The sequence below is a fragment of the Choristoneura fumiferana genome, chromosome 28 (genome assembly GCF_025370935.1).
Source record: "Choristoneura fumiferana chromosome 28, NRCan_CFum_1, whole genome shotgun sequence".
In the NCBI taxonomy this organism is placed as follows: Eukaryota; Metazoa; Arthropoda; class Insecta; order Lepidoptera; family Tortricidae; genus Choristoneura; species Choristoneura fumiferana.
This window is the reverse complement of record NC_133499.1, coordinates 6,017,417-6,037,911: the sequence shown is the minus strand read 5'-3', so window position 1 is coordinate 6,037,911 and position 20,495 is coordinate 6,017,417. Positions and strand designations below refer to the sequence as shown.

Here is a 20,495-nt window from a genome sequence, read left to right as displayed (position 1 = left end):
TTAGGTATACTCTCCATGTTTTATTCGACTGCCCAAAGGAGGGTTATTGCAAGCTTGTCCTGCTTGTTTGGGTCAAAATCTTGGAAGCTAAGACGAACTTTTCAGTGGTCGGATTGACTTGAAATTTTATACATATAATACTGATGTATTAACTGTAGATACACATTGCCAAACAAATCCCATCAAAAAATGTCCGAACTATTTATTTGTTTGTGTAACAAATAAAATCATCAACCACAAATTAATTAAAGAATACGTGACGAAATTTGAACCTAGTCTTTACTAAGTTACAGTTGAATTTCGCTAGCGCCATATTCCACAATTAATAAAAATATTTACGTGTGCGTAGAAACACTGATCCCACCACACAAACAAATAGAAAGAATACGTGACGAAATTTGAAACCTAGTCTTTACTCTATTACAGTTCAATTTCGCTAGCGGCAAAACTCCACAACGCTTGACACTTGACAGCTAACTCCACAATTTCACATACGCATGCTCGAATATGATGTAAGCCTTATCAGAAAGGCAGAGGGATTAATTTCACTTGCTACATTGAAGGCGACGTTGCAAGATTGCTTGGATGAGTTTGACGTTTCTTAAACGGACGAATTCAGGTTGTAGAACAAAGAATGCATTCAGACTTTCGGAGAGGACTTTTGTAATAAAAAGTTTTTGTCAATAATTAAAATAAAACTAAAGGTAACTTTTAAAGCTAATTTTCTTTAGTCAAAATTTTTACCGTTTTCGAGATAATCTATATACAGCTGGATTAAGACTATTTGATGCCTTAAGTAATGCACGCCTATGCCCCCCCCCCTTATCGATATTTTAAAATAAGTATTTATTACGACGAAATATTATATTTATGAAATACGATAGAGATTATGGGGAGGCACGAGCGAGCGGATTTTCAAACACCCTTACCTTTTATGTGCTAACAAAAAAAATTTTGTTGCTGTTTATGGTGCCATCACTTCATTTGCTTATGGGCTAATCCGGCACTGTCTATATATATAAAATTAAAATAATAAACTGACTAACTGACTGTTGATATATCAACGCACAGCCCAAAACGCTGCACCTAGAGACCTACTTTATGCCCCTGGTTACAAAGTACTCGTCAAGACGACAAACGAGTCCAAACTCGATGTGGTCGTGTCGTTTATCACAGAGTTCCTATGGTCACCCGCTAGCTTTATCATCAGATCAACTCCATGTTATAATAATATTGCATTGTCATCGGATTTAAGTATACATGCGTGTAAATTTCAGCTCAATCGGTTGAAGATATCCACTTCAAATTTGAGTTGAAAGATTCCACCCGAGCAAACATAGTTCATTACACTGCAAATCAATATAATGTTTGTAATAAGTTTTTGTTAAAATTTAATTTTTAATACAAGCTTTTTGCCGAATGCACTTTTTTGTTGACTGTACTTGAATTGTCGTCTAAACTACATATCTGTACCAATTTCAAGTCGGTACTATTAACTATTGAGGAGTTCCCTCCTGCAGAGACGATTCTGACAGAACCACCAAGTTGTCACTACCAGATTATTGTATTGTCCAAATTTACATAAGTATGCCAAATTTAAAGTCGATCGGACCACTGGAAGTGGGTCAAATTTAGCTTCCAAGATTTGACCAAACAAACAATAAATAAATAAATAAGCAAACAGGGCAAGCTACAGAAAAAGCTTCAAAAATATCGCCGAAATGTAAGCACTTGTGCAAGTATTTCGAATAAAAAACAATTTGAATTCTCATCCTCCTTGTTCTGGCTGTTTGCTTCTAAAACCATTGCCAGCGCACGCCGCGCGCAACTCAAAAAAAAATGCAGGCTGTCTGTCAGCACAGTTCATTCGCGGGAAATTCGGCGGACTTCGTATGTTGTGTAATTAATAATAAGAAGCTCGACTAGTGTGAATAATTGTAAACTGTATTATAACCTTGTAAACAGTTAAAATACTTAGTATGATTTTTTTAGTGTAAAAAAGAATAGGTAAACAGTGATTAATACGGTGTAGATTTGGCGAGCGCTTTATCAAAGTTGGCTTCATTGAGGTTTGTGGTTCATAAATTGCTTTATTAATTGTGCACAAAAACGAATAAACCACACAGTCAGACAGTCAGTACATTATATTATCGAAGCTTTATAAAACATAATTAAAATCGCAAACTTCAAGGTAAATATTTAAACGACATAGCTACCCGTTGCTAGGCGACTCGGTAAATAAATAGAGTGACGGCAACTCCACTACACTTTTTGTTCCATGTTCTGTTGTTTATCTGTTTCGTTTACTGATATGCTTTCCTGTGCGTGTGACAAGACAAGGCATTTGTCAATGTTGTGGAATTCTGGCAACGTTTATCTTTTAATTAGCATTTAGAAATGGCTTTAAAATTAATTTAAATCATATTCTCTCTGATTATTAGAATTTAATAGAAAAAACAACAAATACTCGCTGAAAGTATGATATTCCATCAGATTTGTTCCGTTTTCGCGAGTGATTTTTGCACTTTTTAAAGACGCACGTGGGCATTCGTTACGCTTGCACTGACAACAACGTACTGAGAAAAAAGAAGGCCACATTTACAAAGTGGCGCTCATTTTGGCTCGGACATATTCGGACGCGCGACTGTGGATCTACAGTTTAATACATCAGTGCATATAATTATGTAAATCTGGTGACATACAATAATTGGTAGTGACCATCCTGGTGGTCCGGCCAGGATCGTCTCCGCAAGAACGGAACTACTCGACGGTTGATAGATGACTTGAAATGTAGTTACTTTAAACAAAATAACCTAATCAACAAAAAGTTGGAAAACCCCGACTTTGTCACTTCTAAGTTCAATATCACAAAAACGGCTGAACTGATTTTGATGAAACATGTCTAGAACCATCGCTACAAACACTGATTTAAAAAAAAAATCGCATTCCAATCAGTCCATACGTTTAAGAACTACGGTGCCACATGACACACACACAGACAGACATACAGACACACATAGCGGTCAAACTTATGACACCCTCTTTTTGCATCGGGGGTTAAAAAGCTTTTAAGTATCAAAAATTTTTACTAAAACGTTTTTTTTTAGGGTTCCAGAGCCAAAATGACAAAACGGAACCCTTATAATTTCGCCATGTCTGTATGTCCGTCCGCGGCTTTGCTCAGGGACTATCAATGCTAGAAAGCTGTAATTTTGCACGGATTATATTGTAAACTATGCGACAAAATGGTACAATATAAAATTAAAAAAAAATTTTTTTTAGGGTACCTCCCATACACGTAAAGTGGCGGTGATTTTTTTTCTCATCCAACCCTATAGTGTGGGGTATCGTTGGATAGGTCTTTTAAAACCATTACGGGTTTGCAAAGACGATTTTTCGATTCAGTGATCTATTTGCGAAATATTCAACTTTAAAGTGCAAATTTTCATTAAAATCGAGCGTTGAAAAAATTCAGAATGGTAGTAAGTATATCAAACTTTCTAGGAAAACTATAACGGCTAAGTTTACTTGAGAATTATTAGTAGTTTAAGAGTAAATAGCAGCCTAAGGTATAAAATATACCTAAACTTGGAAGATTCCGTATAAAATACGAAATCCTTAGAAAAATATACTCAATTTTTTCGTAATGGCTACAGAACCCTATTTTGGGCGTGTCCAACACGCTCTTGGCCGGTTTTTATTTATTATGATTACTCTGTTGGAGTGTCAGGCAGAGCTCTGACTTTGTTTGTTTATTGAATAACTACATATATTAAGTTAACTATAAACGAAGCAAACCACTTAAAAATCAAGTTTTATTGTTCATAAAAAATCTGGACGAGAGTTATAATTATAATTATTACATCTAGACACGCGGTAGCGTGTCAAGCCAAGTTCTAGCTAACAGAACTGGCGAGCAGCACCGTGTGTAATTTTACCCAAAAAAATTTGGAGCCACTTTTGACCCCTCATTACTCAAAAACTATTTCACATAAATGTCAAATTTGGCTGTTTTATTGAGACTTGTGAGATACATATATTATGTGCTCCAAATTTCATAAACACCTCAAACGGTTATTTAGATATTGACATCCATATTAACATTCAAAAATCGATATTTTTATCACTGACTCACCAATAGATCAAAACTCTAAAGCTACTGTTACACATGCTCGTTAGTGGCACGAGAGCATGCTGCTATCGAGCAAATGTAACCTACTAGCATGTGTGAACAGGACATGCTACTATCGAGCATGCTCTCTAATAGCAGGCCAGGAGAACTAGCCAAGCCCGACCTTAGCCTTCATATTATCCTAAGTTATAAGAAGAAATGATATTTTAAGTTGTTATAAAATATTTTATATTGTTATTAAGTCAATTTCAGGACTGACCATTGAACTTGGCACCTTGGCACGTGGCACCCATTTAGATCTCACTTCTTTTGTCGTGTGTTGACTTTGATTGTTGAATATCATCATCATCAGCCCGAAGACGTCCACTGCTGGACAAAGGCCTCCCCCTTAGAACGCCACAATGAACGACAACTCGCCACTTGCATCCACCGGTTTCCCGCTACTCTCACGATTATTGTTGAATATAATATCATAATATTGAACTTGGGTTTCATTGCACATTTATGTTTTGATGGGATTACAAAATTAACATAAAAGTTCGTCGGCTTTTAAAAAGCTGGTTCACTCTGACCCCATACTTCCGGCTTTTGTTTGGGTGTGAACGTTAAATGTTAGTAAGTAGGTATGTATAAGCTAAACTTTTGGGTCAATGACCTTTCGAAAATTTGCCAAGTGTGTGTCGGCATTTATCATAATATTGAACTTGGCTCTCATTTCACATTTATGTTTTGATGGGATATCATTACTTTTTGTACAGAAATAATTTAATTTAAAAATTATAGTAAAATTATAAAAAAATACTAAGTAGTTTCTGATTTATTCCTTTGTACCCAACCCAACCCAACCCAACTACCTATCTGGATGCCAAATTTGAACTTTCTAGGTCATCTGGAACTGTGTTAGAGTTTTGATCTATAGATGAGTCAGTGATAAAAAGTCTATTTTTGAATGTCAATATCTAAATAACCGTTAGAGCTGTGTTTATGAAATTTGGAACACATATGTATCTCACAAGTCTCAATGAATGAGCCAAATTTGACATGATTATGTGAAATATTTTTTGAGTTATGAGGACGTCAAAAGTGGCTCCAAATGGTTCGGGTAAAATTACACACGGTGCTGCTCGCCAGTTCTGTTAAAAAAACTTTAGACATGGAATTCGCGTCATCCACTCAAAATCTGGTCCGCAAACTTTCTCTTGACATCGAGTGCTGTCATATATAAATGTTTACTTTGCAGTATCACCATGATAGCAGCGGTCAATGACTTCCTAGATGATTTGCGGTAAGCTGTTGGTGTGGAACTAACAGACTGGCATACGTATTGGTTTTTGTTGTCTCTAATAAACTATGGCTTTTACTAATCTGATAGATACCTATGTTGTCACTAAACACTATAATATCCCAACGTTGCTCTTGAAATTTTGTAAGCAGGTTCGATATTTATACACTATGTATTTCTTGATTTCCATTAAGGTGACGCATCGCTAAACAATTAATCGAAAACAGAGCGTTTGTACCCCGCAACCGCTCACACCCTCTACTTTTACCGCGGCTTGCGTGTCAACGTCGACGTATGTTAACTGACAGCGCCTAGACAGCGCGCTAAAACAGACAGAGACGTCTTAGAGTTGCCCTTACAACTTTTTTTTAGTTTTTTTGCAAATAGCAGTAGGTAATGAAATCACGAGTATTTTTAACTGAATTCAAAAAAGGAGGAGGTTATCAATTCGGTTGTATTTTTCTTTTTTTATGTTTGTTACTCAGAACTCCGTCATTCGTCTAGTAATGCTTTCAATTAGGTCCTATGCACCAAATCAGGATCTGATGATCGGATCCTAAGGCAATCGAGGGAAGTCTTCAAATATTGTAGGACACCTATGGTAATTTCGATATCTTTAGTAGTAACTTGTGCATTTGCACTTGAAAATCTTCATTTCGTGAAGTGGAACTGATGATGAAGACCACATTTGACCAACCGAGCTACTACTCGATAACAAGTACCTCACGGGTTGAATTTCAATGACTTTAACACAGTTGCTAAGCATTTTAAGTTAATCGTAATGCATATGGTGAAATGGAACGGGTGACGATGCACTCCTCGATGGACTCCTCAATAATGAAAGTCTGCAGAAAAAAGCAATTTTTTGTAAAAGGTGACGAGCAGTTGACATTAAACTATTGTATCTTAGATCTTTTTACCTGAAAGGCGTGAAAAAATATATACGAAAAATGAACTGACTACAAAAAAACCATGAAAATAAATTTTCTACCATTCTGAAGTCGGTGCCTTCTCAGCACGAGCCAGCAGGAGTAAATTGAAGCCAATATACGCGTATAGTATGTAGGTGAGGTAACGACTATATAGGTACTCCTGCTGGCTCGTGCTGAGGCCTGATTCTGAATGGTAGAAAATTATTTTCATGGTTTTTGGTAGTCGGTTCAATTTTTTTATTCTTATGGAACTATTTTACAAAATTTTACTAACTTGCAATATTTGTATTGTGTGTTGTTGTTGTTGTTGTGTTGTTTGTAAAATCTTGCAAGTGAATTTTGACTCACTTCTAGTGGTCTGATTGACGTGAAATTTGGCATAGGTACTTATGTGGGGTGGATGACAGTGCAAGTACAATCCACAAAAGCACAGTCGACAAGAGCTTGTATTAAAAATTAAATTTATAGATTTCGCCTGCCCACCATATATTGTCCATTTGATAGTAAGTAGTTGAGATGAAACCCATTAGACATAAGAAATCTCGGGCCGTAAATGTTAGGCAAGTATGCAGAGCAAAAAGTAAATAATACAAACATACGGTTTTACAGGTATTTTTTTTATATTTATCTTTTTTAATATTAATATTTTACTTATTTACACTTAACACAGTTATTTACTAATTTACCTAGGTTTTATATTTTACATTTTACTTATTTATATTAAAAAAATATTATTTACACAAACTATTAAAAGACAATCAATCATTTATAGCGTTTGTTAAATTATTCATTTTAGATCTACAAATCTGCCAATGGCTGTATTTAACCAATTAGTTTCTATAAACAGCCCGAAGAGGGGCGTTGTTAAACTAGTATACAAGGAAATAACTCTTAGAAATAAAGGCTTTTTTCCGCATCACCGGCGTAGTACGGTTGCCGGCAACGGTCGGCACCAACAATTAAATCTGTATTTTATTCTTCCAGAATTAAGATTGGTCTTTGGAGTCTTTTTGTATTTTTTTTAATTCAACTCCAATTTTGTTACTTTTACGATCATCCCGTAAATCCACATCGAAAATACAAACTGAAACATAGATCAGAAAAATCAGGAAAGCGCTGGTCTCCTTTTTCTGGTTTTTCCGTGCATCTATGTTTGTTTGTATTTTACCAGAATTACTCAAATTTACACCGTTTATTATTCGGAAACTGACATAACATAATTTGAGTTGTCAACGTTAGCTACACACCGAAAACTCAGATTGCAAGCCTACTCGTACTTGATTTTCAGAAACTAATATTCATTATAGCTAATCTGCAATCAAACGAACACTTATGCTCAGAAAGTTTTACAAGTTCCATTATAAAATGATTAAAATCAATTATTCGGTGCCCAAATCTTGATTTTCGGTCTCAATCTGAAACAAACGTTTATTTTTACTCTAGATATTGTAAGGGTCAACTTTTTATTTAAGGTTCAACTGTGTTAATTTTTAGTACAATAAAAATATTCGTAACACCACAGATCGTACTGGTCAGCATCAAAAGTAGCTGCGTATTTTTTAACTTTGTCGTTATACAACAACGTACTTACACCATACAAATTTGGCAATATCCTAATACGACAAAAGTAAAAAATGATCCGCTACTTTGGGTGCTGACTATACAGTGAAATACAGTAAAGGCAAAAGGTAAAGAAAAAAGCTGTCTTATATCTTTAAAATTAACCTTTTTAGAACCTAAGTACAATAAATACAATACTCCGACTCTTTATTGTACACCAAGAGTATAAGTACATTCGTTTACCTGGCTTTAAGTTAATACAAAACTTACTGATACTTCAGATGCGCATTCTAATACTATGTTGAGAGATGAGTTATTTTTCTCACATTATATTTCTATCTATAATAGAAAAAAAAAACATTTTTACAAAGTTTCAAACCAAAAAATATGATCTTTATTCTGCTCACGTAAAAATTGGCAATAAAAGGAATACTTACTGTAGCTGTAGACCTACATAGTTTTCTTCAAGAAGGTCCTTATTATTCTTATCTGCAGTCCTTAAATAAATCTTATTTATGAACTTGAATTTGTTATTAATTATACTATAATTACTATGTAGGTAGGTAGGCGTTTTTCAAAAAAAAGTGTCCTTCTTTCAAAATGTATTTAATTTTTTCATATAAACTTTATGAGTCAGTTTGTGACGCCCATACCGAGTGTATGAAAAAAAACGTTACAAAACTGTCATTTTTGATAGGACTTTTTTTTAACCATCGGAATTGATTGTACTATTGATTCTGAGAAGGGAAAAACTATATTTTTTTCCAAAATTGAAAAAAGATGAATACGCTTTTTTGTGAAAACGCCCAGGTAGGTACTAAAATCTTACGAGATTAATAATTTTGTAACTGCATACATTGGCGAATTTTCTCGTTTTCTAAAGAAACGAAGATTAAAATGAAGCGATATTAACTTCATCAAGAGTTGATATTCAAGAGTAAGTAGATCTTTAAAATTAATATGGATACATACCACTACATACCCTTGCATAAATCGATTGACATTGTTTTATTTCCACTAAATCGAGACGGCTCCATGACTATTCTCAGAACTTTGTTCTAATGTTTGCTTCCTGAAAGATAATAATGTATTTTTATTATTGTGTGTTACTGCTTATTGAAATGTGAATAGTTTTGTAAGTATAGTCAATGGCTTTTTGTACAAACACTGAATTGCAATAATTAAAGGAATAAAAATCGTTTTCTACAGTACCTTTAGATTTCTAAGGTTTAGAAGTTAATGTTTTCGCGTACCTTAGGTACTTGCAGTTCACTATTGTGGTTCACACACATACTTTAGAATATTTTTAACTATTAATTACCTTACCTACCTACCTACTTACCTATCTAAAAAGTAGGTAAGTACTTAGGTATTACCTATTATACTCGTATAAAACTAGAAGCAGATAGGGAATGATTACTGCAATGTTCTGCCGTCAGAATGCAGCACTAGCACAAACCGTAATCGAATGCCTTTTAAATGTCCGTAAGATACCAAATATCACATTATATCAATATTTTTTTGGAAATATAGCTCTGATTGTTACTTTTCGATGTAAATATCATATTATTTTGTTAGTATGTCATATGTCATGACCGCCATGGCGACAAACTAAGAACTGACGTTGTCATGGCGATTTGTTTACGTTTTGTGCCAGTGAACTGTAGAAATATAATGATTACTCACCTTTTCTTAATATACCATACATTAATGAATTAAACAACCTTTCTTTTCCCTTTTTGAAGATCCGACATTTTTTTCCCATTTATTGCTCGGTATTATTTTATATGCGATCGATGGCGCGTGGCAGTTCGACTAGCATAGGTCCGTCGCTGACAACGCCGGCGGCGGTCTGAGGCATGCGCTGAGAGGGGACTGGTTCATAGGGTTTCATACAAAATACGAGCGCGCGCTAGCTTATATTAAAATGTCGTAAGCGACAAAACGGTTTTTGTCGTTTCAAACTACAAATTACAAATTTAATAAATTAAAATCCAACTTGAATGTTGAAGTATGGGTAAAACTAATTTAATATGAAATTTGGAATCTTAATTTGATCTGGGTTGCCTGTAACAAGCAAATCCCTGTCTTACAAGAGGTATCTTTGATATTTTTTCTGTGCTATAAAATTTACGAATCGTGTTTCGGCATCAGGCATGTGAAAATTAGTCTAGAAAGGAATTAACCCTTGAATTTACAAGATATGATATAAAGACAGAACAGTAGATTAAAGTGTCAAAATAGCATAGAATTGCCGTCTTGAAATTTTGTAAGCAGGTTCGGTATTTATACACTGTGTTTTTCTTGATTTCCATTAACTTCGGCAGACGGCTCAGTTAATTGGAGTGGTAATTAACTTTATGGCCAAAAAAATCGTTTTGGGTTCCGTGCCCAAAGGGAACAGACTGATACGGCCCCTACGGACCCTATTACTGAGACTCCACTGTCTGTCCGTCTGTCACAGGGTCTATCTCTTGCCGTATAATAGTCAGACACTTGAAATTTTCACAGAATACATATTTAGTTGTACCTATAATCACTTTAAAAAATAAATAATATAATTAAAATAAAATAAATATTTAAGGGGGGCTCCCATACGCCAAACTTGTTTTTTGTTTGCCGTTTTTTTGCTAATGTCTAACGTTTTATAGATAATGGTACGGAACCCTTTCGTGCTCGAGTCCGAATCGCACTTGGTCGGTTTTATTTTTTATTTTTTTCGTACCTACCTATTAACTTCATAGTTATTACTTATTATTAAAGGTAAACTTATAAAATTTACGATCTTGGCGAGTGACATTGACGTGAATAATAGACATCGTAAAAACTCACTTTTTGAACATTACCTATTTTACTAAATATGTGTGAATTAAAAATTAAAAGCACTTTAGTTGCGCTTCTCGAGTGATTGGAACTCAAATTTATATTATACTCCATTTATTTTATCATTTGAAACGTAACGGTAAAATTTGCACACGTTTTTAAATGAAACAACGGATCTATTTAAAATTGTGTGAAATTCTATAATAAAAACATAATAAATAACGCTAATAAATGTACATGTAGGTATTTTTAGTGCATTTGTGTTCGTGTGTACAATTTGACCGTTAATTCAAATCTTAAATTAAACGGAGTATAGGTGACCCGGGGCTATTGTAGCTGGAGGGATATTGTATCTGAGCCGTCTGATGGCGTCCTTACGACGCCATGTTCTTCTCGGCCATTTTACGTTGTGTTCGCCAGAAGACTGTCTGCACACAAGACATGGCGAACATGGCGTCGTAAGGACGCTATCAGACGGCAGCTCAGATACAATATTCTCCCCCCCAGCTTCAATAGCCCCGGGTCACCTATTATTTAATTTAGCTTTTGACTTTTTTTAATGGCAGAGCCCTCAGTTTAAAAAAAAATCCAGCCTATATACGTCCCACTGCTGGGCACAGGCCTCCTCTCAGAATGAGAGGGCTTGGGCCGTAGTTCCCACGCTGGCCCAGTGCGGATTGAGAACTTCACACACACCATTGAATTGCTTCGCAGGTTTGTGCAGGTGGAAACCGTAAAGCTCTTGGTAAATTTCAAATGTAATCGGTTTAAAAACGTAAAAAATACGTACAAGTTCACAGAGTCATTAATTATTTGATAATGAGATCACAGTTATTTATCAGCTTTCCAACGACTACTAAACTAAGTTAATTTGAACCAAAACATCTAAGATTTCTCTCCCTTTAATAAATTCATAACTGTGATTATTTCGTCACTATAAAAAAGCTCGTATCTCAAAACTTGTAGTTTTTCTAAATGAACTTTACTGTGTACGTGTCAGGGTTCAATTTTGTTTACATATTTACAAGAGATCTTCTAAATATTTAAATTTTAATATTGACAGGTCATGTAACACGATTACAATTTTTACTTTGCGGCCGACTGTGGCGCTACCATCATACTGTTCGCAAGGAGTTAGTACGGCATGAAAATTAGTTCAAAATTTCACTAGCTGCAAAGGAAAGTTTGCCTTATAACGGAAATGTTCGAAAGTTTTTTAAAATTTTTAAATACTTTCTTAAGAATTTGTCATGTCAATGAGTTTTAAATTACTGGACTTGTCTCTCGAATTTTCTGCGTCTATGGAAGAAACCCAGAATGCCTGTAGAAGAACCTAAATAATAGTCGGAACACTAAGTCTTAGATTAACTCAATGTTTTTCAATCTGTGGTTCGCGACCCCTCGGGGGGTCGCGGAACTCGCGAATGCCCCTTAAGGGGGTCGCAGTATCCTACTAATATTATAAATGTGAAAGTTTGTGAAGATGTTTGGACGTTTGTTACTCAATCACGCCTGAACCGCGGAACTGATTTAGATGAAATTCGGTATACAGCTAGTTTGAGTCCCCGGGAAGGACATAGGATAGTTTTTATCCCGGAAAATTGCATAGTTCCCGCGGGATAAACGAATACTACGCGGACGGAGTCGCGGGTAACGGCTATTCTTTAATATACTCTCACGGTTATTTTGTACGATTATTCAATGTTTGTATTATCATTATCAACGTAAGATAATACAAATAAAACTATAAGTGGGGGTAAGCAGGGGGTCGCTAAATATTTTTCAAACCAAGGGGTCGCGTCCTGAAAAACTTTGAAAAACACTGGTTTAACTCACTTGGAGTCACACTATTTTTACTATTTCTTTCTGAGTGTGAGGGACGGTACGACAAGAACTTCGATTTTCGAATTTGGTGGTAGCCCCTCAGATCTCAGTAGTTTCATTGACGTTTGAATTAGGTCGCTATCGGCATGCTGCGCGCGCGCATCGAACTTAGCAAGGTCGTGCATACTCCGCCGTTTAGTGACACTTAGCGCCGGCTACAGGGTTGCCATCTATCTAGACACGCGGCAGCGTTTCCCGCCAAGTTAAAAAAAAAGACAAGGAAACAGTTGGTAGATGAAGGAATGTGTTCTATTGGCAGCAACAGCTTTTTCTCTCATTTTACTGAAACTAAAAGAGAAAAAGAAAGAAAGAAAGAAATACATTTAGTCACAACACAGCAATAGACAACACTACACAAGACAAAACAATATTATTAAGTGCGACAGCATAGATAGGTAGTAAAGTAAGATATGTATATGTGTCATTGCGATTGTAAATCGGACACTGGCTCAGCATAACGCTGAGTCAAGAACGCCCCGGCGCTGATTTCCAGCCAGCAGTTAGGTCAGTTAGTTAAGAAGCATAAGGAAGGTTCTCGAATGGCGTCCGCGGACCGGGAGACGAGCTGTCGGTAGGCCTCCAACAAGATGGAGCGACGACTTGGTTAAGATCGCGGGATCGCGGTGGATGCGGAAGGCACAAGACCGGTCTGAGTGGAGAGCCTTGGGGGAGGCCTATGTCCAGCAGTGGACGTCTTTCGGCTGACATGATGATGATGATGATAAATAAGCATAAGTATGTAAATTAATAAATTAGTAGTAATTAAGTAATCTTTTGTTTTTAACTTTTATTTTAATTTTAGATTTTTATTTTTCGCGGCGACGCTGCCCTGTTTATTTGCAAGAACTATTTCGAGCTACTTTTGACCCCTTCATAACTCGAAATCTATTTTATCTGAGTACTTACATATGAAATTTCCACAGGCTAGCAACCTGTCACTGTTGTAGTACCGTTTTTGCCAAACTTAAAACCTAAAATTGCTAAAAGTGGCTCCGAAGCGGTAACCTACCCCGTTTGGGAATACAGGCGTGATGTTTGTGTGTGTGTGTGTGTGTGTGTGTAGGTATATGAAATTTGGCATATTTACTCGAGCCCCTTAGCTTGTCTATAATCCAAAATTTCATGACAGTTATTGATATATTAACGTTTAAAAACCGGCACTTTTATGACTCTAGTTTGGGGGGTTACTACGAAATTCAAAAATCGAAGCTCGTATCTTACCACCCCCCTCACTCTCGTATTAAATAATATAAGCGTCAGCGGAACGCCAATATACGAAGTTCGAAATTTGCACTTAGTATAGGGTCTGGTCTATTGACGTTTTTGCAGTTATCTGGCGACGAAAAATTTTTTTTATTCTCCTGGGACAGCGACGTATGGCAACCCTAACTCTAACATTCAACATACAAATTATATTCCAATAGAATATTAATCAACCTTAGTCACGATCTGACTATATTATGCTGTACTTTACTTATAGATACGAGCTAAAATGGTTTTTTGTTGCATATTAAAGTGACAAAGTAACTCGTTAACAGATAACAAAGATTCCTTGACATTTCCATAAATTACCACACATCTATATAGAGCTTACATTTTATTATTTATGAGATTTTTAAATAATTTACGATTTTTCTTAAAACTGTAACATGTACGTAAATAAAATACGTGATATTGCTCGAGGCTTTTTTACCCTCCGAGCCGCAGTCGAGGGTTGATAGTTAAGTGAGGGTAAAATGGGTTCTATGAAAAAGTTATACCTGGCGAGGAAAAATTACACAGCACATAGTAAGTAAATTGTTCACTTACCTATTACAGGCATGCCTTTATTTTTCATGCAATGCTATTTCTATCACAAGCTATTACAATTGTCTAGTTTTAAATTAATAAGTAAAACACGGATTATAAAAAAAACTACGTAAAAAAAAACTTTATTTTATAAACTGAATATTTGTGGCTGTTGACGCCTGATTGCCTTGTTCCTTGGTCTTTTACTATATGCTATATATATGCACAAGCTAACATAGGTAAATATAATTTAATGTAGCCTACTTCCAACATAAGTACAGTCACCAGCATTAATATCTGCCACAGCGGAGCGTGCAAAAAAATCTGACACGTCCTACCGGCCCTAGAGTCGTCTCAGATATTTATGCACGCTTGTTGTGTCAGATATTGGTGCTGGTGACTGTACGAACTTTACGAGTGTGAAAAGTAAAAAATATAGTAATCACATCTATCAGTATTCCAAATATTGCAACTGTCTATTAGAACAATTTAACCTCTACATTGAACACCGTCAAGTTTCGTTAATTTCAACTTCAGTTTTCAAAAATAACCTCTGTTCTTCTTGTTTCATAATTTTCCTAGTTGAATACTCAAAGTAATTTTTACATCATGTTTTTTACGATGACGTTTCAAATTATGTAACATTTGCAAACTTATATTGCGATCCGCTAACTCGTTGCCATACGATTCGAACCTTTACTTTTTAAGAGTTAAGGAGGTTGTTTTCAAATATTAACAGGCAAATAAAAACAGTTCCTAGCTCAATTTACACCATCGATCTTGTCAAGTTTCTGAAAGCGTTAATTGATTACTGAAACGCGTGGCTGTTCAGTCTTTACCTTCGCATTGTCCGACGCGTTTAGAAAAAAAATATTTAAAAAATAGCCGCGAGCTTGTGACATATTGTATTTTTAATTCGGAATTCGATTAGAAAGTGCAGTGTGGCCAGTGTTTTTATAGTTTATGGCAAGGAATCTTGAAGAGCTAATTTTTTTAAAGAGAACAGCTTTACGATATTTATTTGCCCGAGAAAGTAGACTACTGGCGTTGGGTAAAAGACCTGTCAATAAGAAGATTTCTAATTTTATAAAAACTCATCAAGAAATAGGAGAAAGTAATGTATGGTCTAACTTTATGGACTCTATGAATGAAGACTTGACGAGAAATTTGAATGTGTTCGAATGGAAACTAGGAGATAGCAAACACAATACTGTGCCTAGGACGTATAGGTTGGATTCTACCTCACGAGATATTTTGACACATTACGAAATGAGATTTTGGTAAGAAAAGTTTTTTTTTAAACACCTATTCCTTAACTTGGATTAGCCCTGCGAAAACAGTTCCTAATTTTTTTTGGGTTGTGGCCTTGCTTTTGTTGCGTTGTTCTTGGTTTAAATTTTATGGTGCTAATTTTTTTTTACTGTTACTAATATATTTATTAATAAAACATAACACAGTACAAATCACAATAAAGGTAACTAAAACTACATACAAACAAATTTTTGCCCATTTAAGTAATGTAAAGTACCTTCAAATTTGGAAGCTCTACCGTCTTTTTTTTTATTTTTTTTATTTTTATTTGACTGGATGGCAAACGAGCAAGTGGGTCTCCTGATGGTAAGAGATCACCACCGCCCATAAACATCTGCAACACCAGGGGTATTGCAGATGCGTTGCCAACCTAGAGGCCTAAGATGGGATACCCCAAGTGCCAGTAATTTCACCGGCTGTCTTACTCTCCACGCCGAAACACAACAGTGCAAGCACTGCTGCTTCACGGCAGGATTAGCGAGCAAGATGGTGGTAGCAATCCGGGCGGACCTTGCACAAGGTCCTACCACCTGCTGTTATGTGAGAATTAAAAAAAAACAACACAGTAGTTACAGACTTTAAAAAAAAACGGCATTTTTGAAGTTATAGGTACCTACGCTGTTTGTTGCTGTGTGTTTAATTATTGTAATTCTTGATTATCTTTTGAAAGGTAAGTTAGCGCTAGTTCTTAGAGAAATAAACTTAATTTTACCTGTTGAATGTTTTCTTAAAGTTAACAGAAATCAATAACAACACGTTGTATATTAATGAATAACGAGCCAACTCAAAGCAAATGGCGTGTTTTAAAAATATTGAATAATGAACTTGGATTTCTCACAACGTTTGATGTTTATAATGGATGATTCAGCATTCAGCTATTGTCTTAACCGAGATGAAGAGGTCAAGTGGTTGTGTTCGATTTAAAATATTTTTGGTATACTAGCTTTTGCTTGCGGCTTCGCCCGCGTGGAGTTCGGTTATCGCGCGCTGTTCCCTCGGGAACTGTGCATTTTTCTGGATAAAAAGTAGCCTATGTCACTCTCTGGCTCATAAGCTATCTCTATGCCAAAAATCACGTCGATACAAACACACACGCTTTCTCATTTGTAATATTTAGTATGGCCGACAGTACCTATGTAAAATTTTGAAAGAAAGAAGAAATACATTTATTTATTTATTTTGATACTACATATTACATATCTTTAAGCCTTAAGGCTGTGTTTCCACCAGTGATATACGAGGATGTGTTGCGATTGCAAAGAATGTGTTTGGCATGAACCAATAGAAACTCTTCATTTAGGTACCTAATAATCTTTATTGCCAAAAACCTAAATGCAAACTAAGAAAGAACAACAAAAAAAAATTGAATGAAAATAAGTATAAATTAAAATACTATATAACCTTTAATTTGGCAGTGTACAATCGATTTTATAAACTTGTGAGCAATAATAACGACCGGATGAACCAATAATGAATAATACGAATCAGTATGTATTTACATCCGCTAGTGTCCATAGTACAAGCTTTGCTTAGTTGGGAACAATTGGTGTCAAGCAATAATTTGATCAAAAATATCTGAACACGCTTCTACGCAGTTAACAATAGAGTAGTGTTCAGTCATACATAGAACAATAATGCCAATAGACGTGTCTGTCAACTTGAAAGTTCGACTTTAGCGACATATTCATTTGATAGGAACTTGTTTAAAAATTGGTAGACCACTTATTTGGCTGATGGTATGTACCTACGAGTAGAAGAGGGATGGTTGCTACCCGCAATTACTAGGTAGTAGGTACATACCAGCGTTTAGGGTCACCTGATACCAGAAATTATCCCTCGAATTAACTTTCGGTTTCGGTTGCGGATACGTTTCCGTCGCACACATCACGTAAGTATCTACGTAATCATTTAACTTAAAAAAAAAGTGATTCATCATTTCGTAACCATATTAATGTTAACACAATCTTATCACTATCTGTGATAATGTTTACAAGAATTTTAGTGTGCAATAGCTTTTTGTAGCTATCACTGTGCTTGAGATATTATAATTTGTGAGTATTTTTAGTTTAACTAAAGTTTTTTTTAACGCATGTGGCACCAGTCAATAGACACAAATGGGTTTGTCCAAAAATCTATAATTTTTTTGTATACAAAAATCTATTATTAGAGATCAATTTAATTTTTTTTCGTTTAAATCACAACTTTTTTTTAGTTATTATAGAAACTATTTTGGTTGATGACGTTATAGTCTTATAGTACATGCGTGTGTTGAGCACCAGCATTATGTTATTTTTTATCTGTGGTGAAGTGGTAAACTGTCAAGAATGACACTCAAGGTGACACTTACCGCCATTGTCAACGTGTCATATGTCAGATCGCAAGTCCAAAAGGAATTTATATAAATTTCTTTAATTTATAATAAAATAAAATAAATTGCCAATGAAACGGATACAATAAGTATTGGAGTGGAGTAGACACATTCCTTATATATTAAGAAGGAACTTCCCCCCCCCTCCCCTCTTATTTAGGGTACTCATTCTAATCGATCCGAATCGTAGGTGCGACATTTTTTTTTAATGGAATTATCATCATTGTCCCAGCCTATACACGTCCCACTGCTGGGCACAGTCCTCTCAGAATGAGAACACTTGGGCCGTATTTCCCACACGGGCCCAGCGCAGATTGGGAACTTCATACATAGACATAGTACACCATTAAATTTTTATGGAATTTTGTCGCCTCTTAAATGTGCCGCCCGGGCGCACCGCGCCCCCCAAACCCCCCAAACTACGCTACGCCACTGTCGCCACCAAAAGTCGTGACCATTACGGCACGCGGTAAGTCACTGCGATTCCGCACCGTCTGCGTATTTTGAGCAGCGGTGTGGAGGGCATGCCTTGCGATAATTAAAACTATAAATTAAAAAAAATCAAAATCGGGATTTGTTTTTTTTTAATTTATTATTTTAATTCACACTTTTTTTGATATTACTGTGAAAATATTAGGTTTAGGGGCTGTTTCACCATCCTTTGATTAGTATTAACTGACGGTTAAATGTGATGCCATCTCCGTCTATTCGAACAAAACAAATAGAGACGGCATCACATTTAACTGTCAGTTAACACTAATCAATGGATGGTGAAACAGCCCCTTAAACTATTATAACCCATATTATTTTTCATTTGATACTCTACTTGATAGGTTTTTTTTTAAACTCGCAATATGACGCCAAAAATCCGCCATTTTAATTTTTCAAGAACTTCATTTACTTACCCAGCGTCACTCGCGTCATCAAGACGGCTCCGATGACGTATCGTTTATCGAAATCGGTTCAGCCGTTGAGCGGTAACGAGAGGCTATAGGAATAGGCATACAAACATACGGGTCAAACACAACCCTCCTTCTTCGCAGTCGGGTAAAAACGGTGCGCATACGATGCGTCGCTGCGATTCCGTACCGTCACCATTTAGCAGCGGTGTGGTTGCTCTTTAAATTCAATAACAATGTTTGTTTGACCTAGAGTTGAAGTAATAGATTCTTAGTAATAGTTACAGTAGGTATTTAAAGGCTTTACAACAACAACTATAAAAAGTAATATTTATCTCATTTATCTATGACTAATTGACAAGCTGTTGCCCACGATTCTATAAAACTGTAATTTTCCGTGACATCTGTACCTATACCGAATTTTATTTAAATCGGTTCAGCGGTATTGACTTGAAAAAGTTACAAGCTGGCCAAGTGGTTAGAGAACCTGACTACAAAGCTTGAGGTCCTGGGTTCGATTCCCAGCCGGGGCAGATATTAGTATAAATAATACGAATGTTTGTTCTTGGGCGTTTAATATGTATTTAAGTATGTATTTATATAAATATATGTATGTTTATCCGTTTCCTAGTATCCATAATATAAGCGTTGCTTAGTTTGGGACTAGGTCAATTGGTGTCAAGTGTCGCATAATATTTATTTATTTATTTGTAAAGTATAATCATTTTACATCCATGTTTACTTCCTTTATATCGTGTCCTAATTCATAGATAATTGTCTAAGTACATACATACGTATTCAATGATACTATTAGTCTAGTTATTTTGTCCAAAAGTCCTCAGACGAAAATGTTCTCAGCTTAATAGGATCCCTTTTTTAACCCCCCGCAAAAAGAGGGGTGTTATAAGTTTGACCGCTATGTGTGCGTCTGTGTGTCTGTCTGTGGCATCGTAGCTCTTAAACGGGTGGACCGATTTGAATGCGGTTTTTGTTTATTTGAAAGCGGGTTTTCTAGCGATGGTTCATAGACATTTTTTTATCAAAATCGCTTCAGCCATTTCTGAGATATTGAACTTTGAAGTGACAAAGTCGGGGTTTTCCAAGTTTTCGTTGGTTAGGTTATTTTTAATACGAGCTTATTTTGCTGACTGTCCTTTTCGATGCATTGTCACCTAAACTACATTTGCATACCAAATTTCGAGTCTATGTCACCGTTGGAGAGTTCCGTCCTGCGGAGACGATCCTGGCCGGACTACCAGGATGTCACTACCAGATTATTGTATTGCCACGCAAATACCATCCGACCACGGAAGTTGGTCGAATGGTCGATTGGTCTTGCAAAGATTTGATTACAGACAGACAACGGGACAGGTAAAACTAAATAAAAGCTTGTATAACAACCCTCTTTTTGCGTCGGGGGTTAAAAATAGACACATTTATATGCATACGCTCAAAAATCATACCTCTTCTTAAAAATCTTTACATTTTAAATGCATTATATATGCATAATTACGTT

At 35.8% G+C, this 20,495-nt stretch overlaps 1 protein-coding gene across 5 annotated transcripts in view; it reads left to right on the top strand.

Annotated features, from left to right (window-relative positions):
- LOC141443926 (juvenile hormone esterase-like) overlaps positions 1–20,495 on the top strand; it is a 142,233-nt gene that overhangs the window by 113,246 nt on the left and 8,492 nt on the right. The window contains exon 2 of one of the 5 annotated variants that reach the window (XM_074109329.1): positions 5,373–5,417. The exons of 1 other annotated variant lie outside the window; for it this stretch is intronic. In XM_074109329.1, coding sequence (XP_073965430.1) covers positions 5,380–5,417 — 38 coding nt within the window. In that variant the 5' untranslated portion in view covers positions 5,373–5,379. Of the gene's footprint in view, positions 1–5,372; positions 5,418–15,280; positions 15,682–17,687; positions 17,831–20,495 lie in introns of those variants that run through there. 3 more of the 5 variants (XM_074109328.1, XM_074109332.1, XM_074109331.1) reach the window with 3 other exon arrangements.